The sequence below is a fragment of the Atractosteus spatula genome, chromosome 3 (assembly GCF_055471065.1).
Source record: "Atractosteus spatula isolate fAtrSpa1 chromosome 3, fAtrSpa1.hap1, whole genome shotgun sequence".
Classification (NCBI taxonomy): Eukaryota; Metazoa; Chordata; class Actinopteri; order Semionotiformes; family Lepisosteidae; genus Atractosteus; species Atractosteus spatula.
The window spans coordinates 21,562,237-21,581,608 of record NC_142708.1 but is presented as its reverse complement, the minus strand read 5'-3'; the positions used below and the strand labels follow the sequence as shown (position 1 = coordinate 21,581,608).

The 19,372-nt window shown below is 39.4% G+C and overlaps 1 protein-coding gene across 1 annotated transcript; it reads left to right on the top strand.

The window, feature by feature from the left end:
• Nucleotides 1-6,888: 6,888 nt before the first annotated feature.
• Nucleotides 6,889-19,167, top strand: fem1c (fem-1 homolog c). Its single transcript, XM_088912000.1, has 2 exons — nucleotides 6,889-8,265; nucleotides 16,426-19,167. The coding sequence occupies exons 1-2, from the start codon at nucleotides 7,722-7,724 to the stop codon at nucleotides 17,733-17,735; spliced, it is 1,854 nt and encodes a 617-aa protein (XP_088768126.1). The 5' UTR covers nucleotides 6,889-7,721; the 3' UTR covers nucleotides 17,736-19,167.
• Nucleotides 19,168-19,372: the final 205 nt, after the last annotated feature.

The window sequence follows — 19,372 nt, the reverse complement described above, 5'->3', positions numbered from 1 at the left end:
CCACAAAGCATATACCAAAAGTCCAAATATCACTCTTTTAATTGTGCAGTTTTATGTCGAATTTTACCTTCTATGACAGTGTGCTGCTGTAAAATTCAACATATATTTTAGATAAAAACTGGAAAATTTACTAGATGAATACGCCTGTTCGGTGCATGAATTAATTAACAAATTTATTACACCTACTGGAATCAATCTGTATATGCTCATGAGGTTTGTCCTATATTATTGTGGTAAAAATAACTCTCAGGACAATGGAATACAGAAAACCCTAAACCTGTATTTACTACAGATGTTGTAGAAGCTGCTGAACTGGTTTTTAACCCCACCCATGCCCCTAAGTTTCACATGGAGTGATTATGACTCGGTAGACTGCCTCCAAACCTATTTGGAGCTACTTTAGCACAATAGGAATAGAATCCAAGTGTTCTGAAGTTTATATTAATTGCTTGTTTACCTCAGTTTCTGCTTGCTCTATGTTTTTTCATAAAGGTGAAGGCACTTATTTTGAAATCTTCTCTGACCTCAGTTCTCCCCCATGTAGTCCAATTTAACATTCTGACTAGCCTACGTCTCTGCACCACCTCGTCTTAACTACAAACCCACCACAATATGTTAACTATGTGTATTGTTATTGCATTACTACAGACAGAATATATCTACATCTCCTGTGTTTGTATGTATACTTATTATTTGTAAATGATGTGGCTGTGACAATATTATTTTCAAACACATTTGTAATAATGGGAGGTAGAAAGGTCACATGGATACTTTGAACACAAACTTGGAGATGGACTGACATGGATCTGGAGAGATAATTGCACAGGGGGCATATCAACAAAATATTTACAATAGGTTTATAAGTAATCATATTTTTTTGCTCCAGTTTCCTCCCATAATCCAAAGACATACTGGTGGTTAGCTTACTTCTGGGGAAACTGGCCCTGGTGTGAGTGTGTGTCTGTGTTTGCCACCTAAAAACATGGGCCACTGGAACAGTCTGCATTGTTGAAATCTCAGTTATGTGCATAAAAATATAATTTCAGAGTACTCCATAATAAAAGATTATCAAGTATTAACATACACTAACATGATAAAAGACATGATACAAATGTATTTGTGCTTGCAGTTGAATAATCTTACCCTGTTAATCAAAAAGCACCAGAAGTTACCAAAATGATTTTGGATTTTTTGTGTCAAAACTGGATCAGATTGTAATTGACAGTTTTTACTGAACTGAAAAGGCATTTAAGGATGACTCATCACAAGAAATACCATTTTCCATAATTATTACAGCTGGGGTTTTGAAATGCAGAACCATCTGTGGGTTGCAGACCAAAGACTACATTTCTCAATAACGTCTATCAGAAATATAAATTGTTTCAATTTACAATTTCTCTCTCTGGCTTTGTGTGAGTAACCATTCCAGAAATTTAAAAACTCCAATTAAAAGACAGGATATAACTTATTTAAATAATACTTCTCCAGAAACAAATTATTTCAGGCAGGCAAAAATCAAGTTAGAAAAAAAAAACATAAGCAGCAAATGTTTTATTGCATTTGTCTCCCTTTCATAACCATGCTCAATCTGTTAAGAATATTATTCTTTCTTTTCAGAATGAAACCTGGCCTCAAAGCTTGTTTCCCTCTTAGCACACTAAGCACACATTGACCTTACAACTAAGGAATCTAACACTGTGTCCAACCTGTCATCAAGCTGTTGGCTATGCCAGCTCTCCATGCTATGATCTGATCATGCTTTAATGACAACTTAGCTGTGACTTTGACATATTTTTTTAAGATACAGCACTGGCTGCTACAGCTGCACCATTAGAAACATTAAGTTCTTGCCAAAAACCTTCAAAATCTGATAATTAAACTAAAGTATTATTCTTGATTTTTGTAACGGGATGATCTTCAGTCTAAAGGACTGGCATTAAGGTTCCATTCTAAGTAGAGCTAACTCTACTGGTGTGCGATACAGTATGTATATACAATACATACTGCACAAAGATAAAAATATATGTTAACGTACTGCATAAAAGTAAAAAGATGTCTGAGCACATATTCAAATTTTTTTTTGCAATCGGGTCATGTGTTACATTAAAATGCATTTATAGCTTTAGTCATTGTCAGCACCACAGATTTGGAATGTGACTATAGGCTTGTAGGTTAAGTTGAAATAGAAGGTGTGTCTTGATAAGAATCTACCAATAGTTTCAACTCCACCCATTGTTTCACTGTTGTTGCTTCTTATTGTAAATATGTTTTTTGTGTCTGAAACCTAGCCTTAAATTTAATTAGAACTTCTATTTACCACTCACAAATCACAATGTTGGAACAAAAAAACATCTTGCAAAGAAGAAGTCTCACCTAAAGTACCAGACTTGTAATTTGCAAGTGGAAGGAACTGAAGGTCAAGTTTGTTTTTTACATTAGTTAAGGTTTTAGTTCTGTTGTTAATTGAGTTCTTTTTATGTGATATTGTACTTCTGAATTCTGGTCTACCACTTTAGGAAATGGTCGTGTTAATGGTATAACTGTCTGTGTTATACAGTTACAGTTTTGTGTCACAAAATGAAACACAAAATTCCCAAAAATTACCATACTTAATTTACTTCTGTATAATTAACCTCAGAGAATGAGTATATTACATTTTCTGAAGCAAGTGTCATTTTTACTTGTAAACGTGACCACAAACTATTGCTTATTTTTACTACACAAAAAGTAAACATTTTATTTTCATTTTTTGACAACTGAAATGTTTCACAACAGTGTTTATATGGAGACATAATTATGAGGAAATGTAAGGACAGAGAAGATAATTACACATTTTGTCAGATAGCTGTAATTGACTAAGTTTAAAAATATAATCAAGTTTACGTCAGACGAATTTCAATGAATGCAAAGATACTATATTTTTAAACATTCATCACATGAAACCCCCAAAGAGAGAAACATAGTGTAAACATGTTGTATATTTACAACTCCTGACCTTTAAAAGCGACAGGTCAGGAGTCATACTTATCTTTTTTTTAAGTGTCAAACTAACATTTTTGTCAGGAATCGGTTACCATGGAAACAGTTTTTTTGCATGCAGTCAATCCTGAATCTCATCAGATTTCATTAATATAGCTTCGTGAAGTTGGCCCTCCTACAAACAGTAAAAAACGATTAAACCCCCTCATTCGTTTGTGCCGGTATGTACTGCTGTCGTTTCCGAGATATAGCGCTCTTTTTTTTCGGGTAATCACCTGACTATCTACAAGGACGTTTACAGTTACCAACATACTCGGTACTTTAACTCCTGAATGTGATGAAAACAACGGGTACAATATGTTTTCTGAGTCTGGTCGGGTGGGGTGGATGTTTCAATATATTTCAACATAGCGCCTTCTTTTTCTGGCTGTGACGTCACTCTGTGACACACTGTACAAAAACAGCAAGGTCACGACCACCAGATCTTTCAATTGTGATCCTTTGATCAGTTGATCCCAGCCTTTGCAGCCTTTACACTAATAAACCGTCTTACATTTAGGGAGGAGTTACTATGTTAGTTCACTGGGTGTTTTCTCTTTTAATTTTTAACCATATTCTCGAAAATGTATTGCTTGTGTACTCCTTTTATATGGTGAAGAGACACCGTTGCTGTATCCTGACACCAGTTTCCAAATTACCGCTGGTACAACACGAGTACCCCCCCATATTCACATTTATCGGTATTAATTTCAAGATCGATATAATTTAACAATAAAAAACAAAGTTGAAAGCACAAGCATAATAATATAATAATGATCATAGACTTTACATTTCTATTCATGTTTAAGTACAAAGCAGAAGGTGTTTCACCTACCTTAAATTTACGATTAAAATTGTCCAAATAGCATGTATTCATTGCAGAAAACAGCGGAGACAGTTATAATTCAAATAAAAAATGTATTTATTTTGAAGAATACAGGACATTGTAAATCAATAAAGACGTTAAAATAAAAAAAAATAAGCCGATGTAGGTCTTTAGCAAATAAGTAAAGCATTTTAAAAATAGATGATCATTGACATACACAAACCGCTCCACCTAGCTTGTACAGCTTTCAGACGTGTGATTGGCTAAACCCCCGGCCTGAATCTTGGTGAACAGTTCGGGCCACGATTGGGTGAAACTTAGTGTAAGGGTTTTCTGGGTTTCCACTTTTGCCGTTCCTGCCCTGCCAGTTCGTCCCTCACTACCGAGTGCGAACCTGGGTCTCTGACGTCACGCAACAGGGAACTTGCAGGCTGAGCTAAAGGACACCTCCTTCAGCCCGAGCGGCTGAGATCCCTGTTATATGCAGGGGCGTATTCGTTACATTAGCAAGATCGAGAATCGACACTCTGATTAGGTATCGCGCTACAGCCGAAGTTCCGAGAACACGTAGATAGGTGATGAATTTTCCTCTTGGTCCAAATACTGCAGCCCTGGTTAACCGTGTGTGCTGTATGAGCACGTTTGATATACAGTAACACATCCATTGGTTTCCAATAACTGATCAATCTAAGCGAAGTCGCACTGAGCTCAAGATTGAATAGCAGACAAAGAATGTCATGGCATCCACACAGCGTTCACGACTCAGCGTGTCAGGATAGGGGTGCTCGCATCAAGATCACATCGCGATACCAGCCGCGTTAATTTCATGATACCTATGATGACTGGCGCACCACTGTCGCGACATGAAGTCCATATATCGCGATATGACATACCCCGACAAGATGCCCCGCCCCCATGTCGCGACACGAAGTCCATATATCGCGACATGACATACCCCGACAAGATGCCCCTGCCCCCCCTGTCGCGACACAAAGTCCATATATCATATCTGGGTATTTCATGTCGTGATATGACACCTTTGTCGCGACAGCGGCGCCAGGGTGCCCTAGAAGCAAGGCGCCAGTCCTGATAGTCACTGCCGCGATGTACATGCGGTCCCTATCATGGCATGCTGTGGAGGTCTTGTGGCGACAGTATCCCATACATAGGGAAAGAAAAGGAAAACGTGCCTTAGAAAATGAAAAACAGAGATCTTACAATCACGATGATTTTACATACATTACAACCACAGTTATGTCACAGATGGTTAACTTGTTGGCATGCGTCATGTCTTAAGTATTATTCACATCTAAGGAGGCTAATATATTTATGGATATTGTCTTTAAAATGTTAAGGGTACTGCCCATTTGCTGACTGTGTTGTAAAGATCACTAGAGAACGACATTTTACAACACATCCAGTAAACTGTGCGTATTGCTATAAAATCCAAAGCAGAACGTTTTCTTACAATGATTAAGTTATACCGTCCCAAAACAGAGTAAAAGATGAAAAAATAAAGAGTTTAGTATAAAATTACTGTCACGATCGTAAGCCCCTCCTCTTAAGGGCGCTCCAGCCCTTTCTTGTTTGTTTTGATTTGCACCTGACCAGGCTTCCCTTTAAAACCCAGACGCTCCCACCATTCCAGGCTCAGCTTTGGAAGATGGACGCCCGAAAGCCACGTCCCCCTCCCGAGCGCCAGCTAACGAATGAGACCGGTCCGGTTCACCTATGACGTTGTAGCAGGGCTGAGTGACGTCAACCCCCCCCCCTCCCAAAAAAAAGATATAACTTTTTGAAGGAGTTATATCTGAGCTTTTACAGAGCAATAATTTATCAAGCTATGTGCAGATAGAAATAGACCTCAAGGTTTTTCAGTCGGAGAGCGGAAAATCCTTTACGAAGTTGCCAAGTGCGAAAAGCATTTCTTCAAAGGAAACTCATGTGAGTTGGAACTGTCCAAGTGAATATTCCGTAGCTCTGCAGTCCCATTTTCCTTTATCTTTGGCTACTTAACCCATAGTTAAAACTATCCTGTTATGTTTTTATTCCTCATCTCATTTCTTGCGTGCTATTTTTGTTTAGGGTACGTGCCTGGACAAAGGATGGCAGTTTTACAGATCTGCGATTCTAAGGGAAACTAGAAACAGTTCATTTGTATTTAGGAGTGACTAAGCAACGTAATCATTATTTCTCTTGTGCCAGCAGCTCACGACACAGGCACCTTTTTATATCTTACTCAGGTGGAATTGCCTATATAATAATTGAGTCGTGCTCTCAAAAGAAAGCGTGGGTTGCTACAGTAGCTGCAAACGGCTTTGAAAAACGAAAAGAAATTATCTGAGCTACAATAATCTGCAAAATCCCCTCAGAGTTCAAGAGCAGAATGGAACAATACACGAACAACGCACGATGTACACTATATGTTGCAATATATTTGCAGTAGCCCCTTAAAATACCTTCGGTTTTAAATGTCTTTTTTGGTGAAATGTATGATCATCTGAACAGTGCATCAAAAATTAAATTATAGGAACCATGGACAGTACTTTAAATATCATAAGGTACGGCGCAATGCCTCTTTTATTTTTGAAAAACCCTTTTCATTTTTTAAAAAAATAATACTTTTATGACAAAACAAAACGGTTTTAATAGAAGGCTTTTTAAAATACATCAGGTAAAGACCGTGTTGATAGACAAAAACAATCGCCTTGTAAATTCATGTGTAATATGTAATTACATTAAAGAAACATAATTGCCATAATGCGTTTACCTAGCTAGAAAAAAAAAAGAGTTATCCTCCCTGTACCGGGGATAACAAAACAAACCACATGAAAAGTGTTCAGTTTACTCAACGTTAAAAAGTAATTCCCTAAGTCTTTTCACAAACGCAGTGATTGCACACACCACTGTTATGTAGCTGACGAATCGTGCAAACCAGGGAAACCTTTGATTGGCTCCTCTCGCTGCCAGTAGGGCCCCCTGTTGGGAGGGGGCCGAGAGCTGCTGTGCTTCCTATTTAACTGCACTCCGCGGCTTGTGTGCTCAGTCGTCATACGGGTTGCTGCTGCCGGGAGGTGGGGCGTGTTGGCTGAAACACCTTCCGTGTTACAAATGTAAAAGATAACACTCGCCAGTGTTTTGTTGTGCCGTCTTAGCCTTGGGAAGACGGGGATTGCGGGCACTCGCGGGGAGGAAGGACGCGGCCGGGCAGCAAAACGGAAAGGAAGGGTTTGCGGAACAGGAGAGAGAAGCCATTCATTCAGACGTCATTTGTCTTGCTGGAAACACACAGGAAACCCAGGCGGAGGCGGTTGCAGCTACCCTGTGAGTTCCCGTCTGGCCCACGCTGCATCCGAGTGGAAAAAAGGGGGAAAACATGTCCTCATTGGTTTTATTTTCTTCTGACACGAACGTCTCCGTGAGAAGGGAATGATCACCGATGGCACTGCGGGAAGATGTGGGGTGCAGATACCGAGACCAGTGAAGCGGAGCTGAGTGTTGCGGGAGGGAAAGTCGACGCCGGAGAGCTGCCGGAGTGACCCGCAGCCGAGCCCTAGACACACACAAAGGAAAGGGCGACAACTTCACCCCCCGAAGAGCTCGGGAACGCCGCAGCGGTATCCTCAAAACCCCAATGAGCCCTGATTTTGAATTTCTAAGGTTTGGAGCTGCAGTCATGGAGTTAATAAAGCAAGATTTTAATGAGAAACGGTGTGGGTTTACCTTAAACTGATTACGTGGCTCTCGAACACAAAGTAGACAGGTTACGAAATAACGGGACTTTTTTTTTTAAGTTTCCAACCGAACAAACTAGGTGCTGTACATCGATTTGTCGGTATTGCACGTTTATATATTTGTTCTACCTCTGCGGAATGAAATGGATCTGAAGACGGCGGTGTTTAACGCAGCCCGGGACGGAAAGCTCCGGCTGCTCCAGAAGCTGTTGGAGAACAAAGCTGGGGATGAAGTTTCCAAGTTGATGGCAGAAAAGACCAATGGCGCGACACCGCTGCTGATGGCAGCGCGCTACGGGCACCTGGATTTGGTGGAGTATCTCCTGGAGTGTTGCTTGGCCCCAGTCGAAGTCGGGGGATCTGTAAACTTTGACGGCGAAACCATCGAGGGAGCCCCCCCGTTGTGGGCAGCCTCTGCGGCCGGGCACCTGAAGGTGGTGCAGTCCCTGCTGGGCCACGGAGCCTCCGTCAACAACACGACGCTGACCAACTCGACCCCCCTGAGGGCCGCCTGTTTCGACGGGCACCTCGACATTGTAAAGTACCTGGTGGAGCACAAGGCCGATCTCGAAGTGGCCAATCGCCACGGGCACACCTGCCTCATGATTTCTTGTTACAAGGGGCACAAGGAAATCGCTCAGTACCTCTTGGAGAAAGGTGCTGATGTCAACAGGAAAAGCGTGAAAGGTAGGTGAAGAGTCGAACTGCACTGCTAGACTCCGCACACGGGCTGCCAGTTTGCCCAGGGGCTGAATGAGAAGCCCTTAACAACTAGAGCGAAGAAGGGGGGGGGGAAACCAACTTCCTTGACTTGCTGTATCCTGAGCAGTCCGTTCCGTGACTCATTAATTGTATCCTCTCAGACTGTTTGGTAGCGGTGTAACAGTCGCAAACAAGCAGGTTTACGGTTTAACCCGTTAATTTAAATCCAAAAAAGATCTGCAGGTGCATTTTTAAAACCACCCCCAACGCCACAACCTAAATTTGCATGTTTGCCTTGGAGATCTGTGGCCGGCAGAACCGCAAAGAGCCCGGCTATGTGGCTTCATCCTGTCTGTTTAAATTAAATGTGCATCGGGCAGATTACTCACAGTAAACATTCCGCATACCGTTTCAGTATTGGTGTATGATTTCAGTTTAAAGTTGTCTCATTGTGGACTTTTACTTTACAGCCATCATTTGAAGGTAGATTTTAGTATACTGTCAATCGTACTAAGCATAAAACCGTGATGGAACGGTAACTAAAAGGGTTTGTAAAACGAAAGGCTAATTCATTAATTGGACTGTTTGACCATATCATTTTAAGTAAAGCTTTAAGGACGTGTAAACCAAAATTGCAGGTGCTTTTAAAAATTTTATTGCTGTGATAGAGCCCCTAAATTACAAATTGGTCTTGTTAATACGCTGCTCGTGAATTATTGTGCTTTGGGTCCAAACTGTAGGAAGCTTCATGTGTCGAATAATTCTAAGTGTTTATTTTATTTAATGCATACTGATTTTTTTTGTACACAGTCCTTATCTACATTGAAAGGTCTTACTGGGATCAAGATTCCTCTTTTGATTATATTGTCAAGGTCCTAAAGTGTTTTTTTTTATTCTACTACTATAGTCAAAGCAAAATCAGATGGGGGGGGGGGGGATAAAATAATTTTCTGTTTCTTTGGGAAAAAAATAGTTACTTAAACTGCAGATTAGCAATGTTTTGGTTTGCTACTGACATTCCAAATAAAATGATTGAGATGCATGCAGAGCTTGAATCACATTTGAGAGAAAGTAAACTTTCTATATTAGTTTGTTGTGGGAAGATTCCTGCTGTTACTGTGGACAGTTAATTGTTAATTTAATCCTTATCACCATCAATACATCATTTTTAGAACAAGTTTTGGATGTAATTACTTAAAGAATGTAGTGTATAGTAAATGCTATATGAGCCTCTTTGGGTAGACCTATGAGATGAACAGAAAGATACAATATTCAACAGCTTTTCTCAGTTAAGTTTCATTGTATTCATCAAAAAGGTGGTTCACTGACTCTAGCTTAAAGCCTTTAGAAGTTCGTGCAGAATAATTAGCTAACAGGGCTTTTTACCAAAGATGTGTAAGTACATTCTGAGAACTTTATGGCACTTTTTAATACAAATTCTGCTATGCACCTGTTCGGTGCAACAGTGCTTTTTGGGATTTCGCAAGCTTAAACAATGAAATACAAACCCAGTAACAACTGAAGTCCTTTACTGATTCAATGAACTGTTTTACAAGGCTGTGCAGTGACAATTTGCAGAAGCATTCATCTCTCTCTGGTTTTGCTATTGTCTTTGGAACAAGTATAGCTTTGGCATGTATAGATTTTCAATTTGTCCTAGTTAGTTACCACTGTAAGAATCAGAATTTATTGAATTCCAGACGTTTTTGTTTTCTTATGCCCGTGTCTTAACTTTTGTGTTGTCATAGGTAACAAACTGGATGCTACACAGTGTTTCTTTTAGCCATTAAGTAGGACTAACATTTCTGGCAAAATCTGGTGAATTGCCGTGGTTTCAGTTTCCTGTGTGTTGGTTACAGCGATTTAAATAAGGTAGTGTTGAGGCGATGTGCAGAACAAGTTTTTTCATTTGCTGGTTTTTCTGTCATAATGTTCAGGTCTCATCTTGCCTGACCGAACACTGCTTGTGGTATGGAGGACATTTGACAGTTGTCAGTCATCACTGGATCCTCCATGGACTGTTTGATGTTTTAATGAAAGGACATTTTGGGAAGCATTCTTCGCTTTGTTGAGAAATATAATTCTTTTCTGTATTATCCGAGTCCATTTAGACACCTCTGCACACGTGTGAAACGTATACTTATGTATCCTAGAAACAAATTTAGATAGGGTTGGTTTGATTCAGTCTCCTCCACTTAAACGTTAAAGGTTTTACTTCTCACTCATAAAACAGTTGATTTACTGTAATTAAAACCGGAATCGACACATTTTGGGATATTTACCATTTTCTCACCTGGCAATCCATGTCTGAAACGGATGTACAGAGTATGGTGGAATCAATGCTATGGACCAGCTAGTTAACCCAGGCTTTTCCCAGCCATGTTGCTAAAGGACTTTGTTCTTTTAAGTATATTAATTCCTTTCTCTGGTTACTGAAAATCACTTAGCTAGTTTAGGACCAGCTGGAACAAAGTGCACATTTACACTGTGATCAAGAATTCTCCCTGCTGCGTTCTAAAATGCTCTTGAAGGCAGGGACTTGCATCTCCGAGAATGAAGTACGTTTGAGCTGTCTGCTTTGTGTACAGCATTGATCTCCTTTTGACAGTGTAAAAAGGGATCTCCTTTTAAAGTTTTAAATATGGAGTGGTTGCTAGTTGAAGGGTTCTGGAGTATAATTTATCATCGGTTACATTATCAGTCCATTACGTACCATAAAATGTTACTTGTGGAGAAGGTCAATATAACCTGTAGTAAACCTATTTTTGGTGATCAAGAGAAATTTCTGGGATTATATTGTCATCTAGTTTGAGGGTACTAATACTTTGAAAATGGAAACTGTTCCAAAACAACACAGCAAAGTTCTGTAATCTGTGGCACTTTAAAATATGGAAACTAGAAAAAGAGTTCTCTTAAGCAAAATATACATAATTACCAATAGCAAATGCAGTCACTTAAGTTCTCCAGTTTTATGCTACTGGACTTTAGAGGCTTTTTTTCAGCCATTGAAAGGATTTTTAAAATATCAGATATTGTCAGTGCAGTTTACTCTAAAAGACATCAGTACAGTATTATAATTCTGTATTGTATTATGAGGCTCACTGTATACATTTAAATACTGAATCCTTATGATTTTAAGTAGCTTATTTGAATTGGTTTGAATGTTTTAAAACATTCACCTTTATAAAGAATAGTAAATACCTTTGTAAAGAATAGTTACAGGAAATCCTGGTGGTGTTTGAGTTTAGGATAAGTATCGGTTTAGTGATTGTGTGCTTCTTTCACAACTAAAATATGTATAAAATCCAAGTTACAACTTGTTCCTTCAGTGCTGAAATGACATCTGATTGCATAGTGACTGCTGGAAATATTCCAATACCAGGTGTTAGGTAGCATATACACCAGAAAAGTGGCATGTATCCTCTAGACTCTGTTCAGAATGCAACTTCAGCTTTTTACAGCAAAAAATGATGTTTTGGAACGCATTCTGCATCATTTTCAATAGCATATTGAGGAAGTCCTTTTGTTCGGGAAATTGCATTTGAGAGGAAGTGCTTTAATCCTTTGCTCATGGTTTAATAAACCGGTTTCCTAGTGCAGGTTTATGTTAGAGCAGGTGATTACATTTTGAAGGCAGTTGATTAGTGTAGTATGTTATCCATATTAAGTCTGTTTGCCCCCTTTCCATCCATTTAATTAGTGAAATAGGTGTTGTGTGACATTTTAACACATAACAGAAGAGTACTATAAAGACATAAATGTGGTTTTCCATTTGTTTGACTTTTCTCTTGAGTTAAGAGATTCCCAGTGATGTTTTATGTCATCACAACTTAGGGCTCCCCAGCTGAAACATTGTTTTCTTTCTTCTCCTTTCAACATGGAATAAACCTATTACTTGTTCCCTAACTTAAGTATGTTTCATGACAGTCTGCGTGTTTGATAGAATAGGTTCTCCAGATGTCACTTAATTTTAATGTATTTCTTTGCAAGGACTTGTCACAAATGTATTCCATGTCAGGTGAAGAAAAAATGAAGTGTTTTTCCTTTTCACAATTTCCTACAGAATGGAATTATAATGTATTCAGATTGAATATTTTTCCCACTAATCGACAAAAGCCATATTTAGCGCTTAACTTTGAGGCCCGTTCAGGTCAATTTTGAAATTCTGATCTCATTAGACCATAGAATCTTCTTACAGATTGTCTCATCTCCCACATGCCTTTTGACATACTTTAGTTGACATTTGATGGGTTTAAAAATTTTTTTTGACCTTTTAGTGTGTTGTCAGTGGGGGGGAAAAAAACATATTCCATATTGTTCTGTAACACCATAAAATGTGACCAGGGGTTGAGTGATTACCTTTCAAAGCCACTGTGCATTTGAAGTTCATATAACTAAACCTTGTAAGTTTTTTTTCCCCCTCCAAGTTGCTGCAGTTAAGTGTAAAATAATTTAAAAAAAATACCGGGAACACCAGTGTTATCCAGAATATCCAGTGTTAAAATAAATGTCTCTGTGAGTTAAGTTAAAACTACCACTACTTTTCTTTCATTTCCACTGTCATTTATGATGCAAGACCTGTAAGAAATTTGGTTGGGTTGTATCGACCTTGAGGTTTAATTGAGGCAAAAATAAGAGGTAAGAGGTTTGTCAATCTAGAGAAATTGAACAAGATGAGGGGTTGCTGGTCTGCAGCAGAAGAGGATTAATGCTGGTAGGCCTGGACATGCAGTTGAGTATTTTTCCACCAGATAATTGAGTCCGTCTTGCTTTCTCACGGTAACAATCAGGCTTGCAAGTTCTGTCATGTATAGACGTTTCTTCTGTGAAGAAGAGCCGTTAACATGGGATATTTATTTTAGCTTAAAGCAATTTTAAATTGGGCTATATATAGATTTAAAGTGAATGTTTTTAAAGGGTATACATTTGACAGTTCTCCTTTAGCTGTGTAAAAGCAGTCTTTTATATACTTCATTTACATTTCTTCGAACTTTAAAATATTAAGATTTATGTCTCATGCACAATTGTAACTTTGCTAATTTTGCTAGCGTGAAGTGGGAATTCTGTTAAAGGAGCACAGTATATTTTACTATTTCTTATCCTACATTTTCAGTGTTTTTCTTATTTTGATTGAATCCACATCTTCTGTATTCAGAATTCTATGCTGTTTTTTTAAATTGACTCATGAAGCACTCATTATTCAGGACATGATTGCCATCTTACTTAGAATGAATTGGCTTTTTTTAACTTAATTTGTCACTACAGATATCACAATTTTTTTTTCCTGGAAGACCTTTAAAGGCTGTTCTGCTGTATTGATCTTTATTTCTTCTAGCGAAAACAGGCTTTTTAAAAAAATATTTATTAGAGGAGACTCTTCACTGGTTTCACAGCCCATTCATGTTGCAGAAGTATTGCTGATTAAAAATATTAATGTTTCCTTGGTTTATACATTAAAAAAAATCCATTCTCGGATCTCAGGAGATGTACATGGGACAAGGGAGGGGACATGATGAAACCTTAATTACTGAGCCCATTTTTAAAGGTTAAACTGATACTTCTAAAAATTCCTAACATTTCCCAACTAGTTTATTACGTTTTGTAAACTGTCTACTGTTTTCTGACAGCACAACGTTAGCGTTCTTTTCCTTTTACCAGGCCATATATTTTACCAATTGTACTGCAGTTGTACCACTTTTTTTAGAATTTACCAGAAGACCGTTTGTTAGGCTTAAAGTTACAATATTTAAAGCTGAAGTTTTTGTTTCTGAATTATCCACACGCCTGCTGTGGAATTGGCAGTTGTTTAAAGACCTGGTGTCCCCAAGTAATGAGTTGACCAGCAGCAGGTGACAGTAAAACTCTGCTCCCCTGTTGCGCGTACCTGCAGGGGGCGTTTGGCGGTTGACGCCCTGCATGCTCCACAGTGCTCAACAGGGGATCTGGCACCGCTTGGAAGAGCAGCATTTCTTAAGCTGGGCTCATCACAAGCCCACTGGGGCCCGGCGTATCGCAGCACAGCCTCCGTTTGGCAGCTAGCCACAAGGCCGACCCCATGCAACCAAGCTCAAGCCCACTTTGTTAGCACTCGGGCCAGTTGTGCTCAGCTTGACCTGGAATCTTCTTCACGCTCAGCTAGTGTGACTGCTCAGGCTTCTTACATCCGGGCTGCACAGAGTTAATTTTACTGCTTTCCACCTTTTTGTTTTTCTCCCAAACACCCACCCACTCCCTCACACCCAGCGTTCAGTGGGCTCTGCGGCAGCCCTCACAGTACTAGAAGCTGCCTGCGCCTTGCCATTCAGTTCCGCGTTGCCATAGTAACAGAGAGGCTGTGGTAGGTAGGCTTTCCTCCTGTATCAATATTTGCAGCATTCACTTAGTTCCCCGTTTGAGGGAAGTATATGGTGAGGGAAGTATATAGTGTTGCATTTTTGCAACACTAATGCAAAAATGCATTAGTGTTGTGGTCTATCTCCAAATTTCTTTCCCCCCACATCAATTCGGTAATTCTAATACTTCCGAAGATGTTCCCTTGCCGCACGTTTACATGACGGCAAAGTTAGTTGTGTTTTAATTTTAGAAATGGCAACTTCAGCTTGTAAAAATGTGCCCAAAGTTGTCCTTTAAGCCGCTGTTTTCAGGATATTTATAACTGTGCTTTCATATATAGACATGACCTAGAGCACGGTGTTGTAAAGGCTGCTTTTAATCAAGTAGTAATTCCACTGTAACATTGAAAGCAGATGCATCCATCAGGCTCCTCCAACCCCTCATTTTAGTTGAAGGATTTTTGTTCACCTAACAGTTTTGATTGACATTTATTGCTCTTTAGAATAGAGGAGGGTAAGGCAGTTACAATGCAGGCTAAATGAGCTGTAGGAATAATCATCTTCTCAAGCATACCTTTTGTTGAGACAGTTATGAATTATATTCATCCACAGATAAATATTTATGGCATTTTGTCATTTTTACTTTCCTCATAAATACAGCATGTTTTGAAGATTTATAATGAGGCATCTTATGTATCCTTGCATATTAAATACTACATTAAAATTAAAGTTCTTTTAACATGCATTTTTTTATGGCTAAAACTACTTTTGTGTAAACCTCATTTAGTAAGAAACTAATTATAGGTTTTCTACGCTAGTCATTCTGTGAAACCCATGCATGCTTGTTAACAAGGAGCAGGCTTGGTGCGCAGGCAACAGTGAACATAGAGAGGTGAATTCTATGCAGAAAGTGAAAACAAAGGAAATACATATTTCCAGTCCACAGGCAAAATGTTTATTTTACTTTTCACATTTCAGCAAGGAATGAACTGTACCTTTTGTTTTGTAGATCAAAATACTACCACGCGAAAAGGTTGCCTTGTTAATGTTTAACATTGGTTATGTTCGTGTTTTCTGGAAGAAATATCGCAAAACCTTTTGTAAGGCTTAATAAAAGAGCTTTCATTTCTTACTTCCAATGAATTGGTGCAAAAAGAATTTGTAAAAATGTCAGGGGTATTAGTGATATTTTGCACTTTGCTAATTCATAAAATTGTGGCTACTAATTATAGCCATGTACTTCATGAATTGTTTCCACACAGTGTATATTTTGATGCCTTATCTTATTTCTGGCTTTAGCAATATTATTTTTTTACTTTCTTTGCAGTAAGCTGATATATACAAGTACAGTTCAGAAGACCTTTGCATCGACTAAAATTTTCATTAGCTGAAAATGTGATCAACTCTCTATTGAACTTGCTGAACCAGAATTAGTGATTTATTTTTCTAAATATCAGAACATAGAGAGGGTATAAGATGGGATGAGGATATTTGGCCAGTCTAGCCTCCTTAACTGTGAGTAGCTAATTAATTTGAAGATCTCAATCAGAGAGAGAACCTTGTTCCATACTCCCACAATCTGATTTTATCAACATGATTTAATACAGTTTTTTTAATTTTATAGAACATTATTTTTGTGTGCTTGAACTTTTTCATGTTTTTTTAGAAAACTGAGACTCCCAGCTCTTGCAGTATTGCTAATTGCAGGCTTCTTGGTTTCTTTGGATAAGGTTTAGGTGTTGGTGTGGGTATGTGGTATTGTCTTTCCTTGAAGACGCAGCTCTCTTAACATGCGATCTTATATCCCCTCCAGGTAACACTGCTCTGCATGACTGCGCTGAGTCGGGCAGCCTGGAAATCATGAAAATGCTGCTGAAGTATGGGGCTAAAATGGAGAAGGACGGCTATGGAATGACACCCTTGCTGTCAGCCAGCGTGACTGGGCACACGAACATTGTCGACTTTCTAACTCAGCACCAGCAGACAAGCAAAATGGAGAGGATTAATGCCCTGGAGCTGCTGGGCGCAACCTTTGTGGACAAAAAAAGGGACCTCCTGGGTGCACTGAAATACTGGAAGAAGGCCATGGACATGCGATATAGCGAAAGCAGCAATATTCTGTACAAGGCCGAGCCGAAACACTTGATTATGGCTTACGATTATGCCAAGGAAGTAAACTGTGCCGATGAGCTCGATAACCTGATTGCTGACCCCGATGAGATGAGAATGCAGGCGCTGCTTATCAGAGAGAGGATTCTGGGCCCTTCGCACCCTGATACCTCTTATTACATCCGCTACAGGGGTGCAGTCTATGCAGACTCTGGCAACTTTGAGAGGTGCATTAACCTTTGGAAGTATGCCCTAGACATGCAGCAGAGCAACCTGGATCCCCTGAGCCCCATGACAGCCAGCAGCCTGCTCTCCTTTGCTGAGCTCTTCTCCTTCATGTTGCAAGACCGGGCCAAGGGATTGCTGGGCACGTCCGTGTCCTTTGATGACCTCATGGGTATCCTCAGCAAAAGCGTGCTGGAGATTGAGAGAGCCGTCAAGCAGACGCAGCCCCCGCCCGATCCTGCTCAGCTTAGCAAGGCTCTTTCCATCATTCTGCACTTGATCTGTCTGCTGGAGAAGGTCCCGTGCACTGTGGAGCAAGACCACTTCAAGAAGGAGACAATCTATAGGTTTCTCAAGCTGCGGCCGAGCGGGAAGAACGGTTACACCCCGCTCCATCTGGCGGTCGACAGGAACACTACCTGCGTGGGGCGCTACCCTGTCTGTAAGTTTCCCTCCTACCAGGTGGCCTCGATTCTTGTGGAATGCGGGGCGGACGTGAACTGCAGGGATGAGGACAATAACAGCCCTTTGCACGTGGCAGCCTTTAACAACAACCCGGACATCATGAACTTGCTGATTGCCTGCGGCTCCCACTTTGACAGTACAAACTCCTTCAAGCAGACCGCTTGCGACCTGCTGGACGAGAAAGAAATGGCGAAAAATCTGATCCAGCCCATTAACCACACTACACTGCAGTGTCTGGCAGCGCGTGTTATAGTTCAACACAACCTTGTGTACAGGGGTAACATCCCTCAGAAACTGGAGGCCTTTGTGCTGCTTCATAGATAATAACTAAAACCCAGGGTTCATCCGGCTGCCATAATTATTGGGGTGTGAGGAGTCCTGACCCTGGTTTTATCCCCCTTTTCAAAGTTCTACGATTTGTATTTTACAGACTCTGAATGACAACATGCTTTAATTGAAAAGCTCCTGACCCCACGTTTCCTCACATACAACGTGCAGATTGCATACAGAAAGCATGACGATGATGTGTAATGATTAGACATACAGTATTTTGTACAAAAGTGTTTGTTTTGCTTGAACTGAAAATACTTTCTTAATTCATGCGGTTTCTGACGGTTCTCGGAACACATCTGCCAAAGTCCCATCTGCTTTATGCTCCTCTGTTTCTATGCAAAGATAGTAGGATATTTGGGACTGTAGGTTATTTTTTAATTATATTGCTTGTGTATGGATATTCTGTAAATTTGCATCTGTTTTAAGCTTTGTGCTGTTATTTTTCTTGTTGCATTTTTAATTCTGATTCATGGTTTATATCAACTGGACTTCCCCCCCTCCAGATCACAGAGCTTTATTTAGTAGTTAATGTTTGCAAATACCATAAGTGCTTTATCTTTCCTATGCACTGGCTTCAATATGTGACTGTTCTGTGTTTGCACTTGTCTATGCAGCAGCAAGAGTTTTTCTTCTAATACCCCGTTTTCTTTGGATTGGATGTTTGCCCAGAACCTTCCATATGTTCTTTGACATTTCATAACGGGACAATGTAGATCAGTGCGAAAACAACCTGGTTTTGCGTTTGTTGGTATTTCCTCTGAATTTGATTTTGATCTTAAAAAGAGAGCCTGTTCATTTTTAGGACGGACAGCATAATTGCTTTTATTCGGTTTAAGAGAACAAGGTTGTGTCCTGAGTGTGTTTGTATCCACAACTGCGTTTTCATCTTCTGTGGACTTGTTGGTGCTGATGTGAAGCCTGAAATTGGAAGCAGAAACTCAATTTTAAATTGTATTCAAAAATATATTAAACACTACAGTATTCTTGCGTTAGAAGAAACTTGTAAACTTCCATTCATCATCTTAAGGATAGATTTGACTTTTTGTTGTTTAAAGAAATAGTCCTTGCTATCCTTACAAAATCTAATTCTGTAAAATCTTTTAAGCTGGGCAAAATGTTTTCATTTCTTCCTATGTTTTTTTTCATATGTATCTGTACAGATTTAAGAATGTCAAAGCTGCCCTGTACTCTTTACAGGCTTTTTTTTTCCTTATTTTTTGCTCATTGGCTTTACTCTCGTGGCAAAAAGGGCTTTTCAGATTTCTAGAAACAAGTTTCACTTCAGAAACAAAATTAGTTACATCAGGTGATGACTGTAATTTTGCACTTTATTTTGGTGGCATGTAAGATTACCTATGGCATACAAGCCCAGCTAATGTCTTAAACAGGCAAAATGTTCACAATAAAACAGTGTTGCACTTGCTTTCTGGGCACTATTGTCTATTTTAAAACTGGTTCTACACTCAATATATAAAAAAGTTGAGGTTATAAGCACATATATGCAGTTGCATAGGTAAGAAGGGTACTGCGTGTTTTGTTTCTTAATTTAGCTGTATTTCTGTAATGGCACAATGTTATTTTTAAAAATTCCATGTAGTAAAACTCATGCTAAATATATGAGCATGACG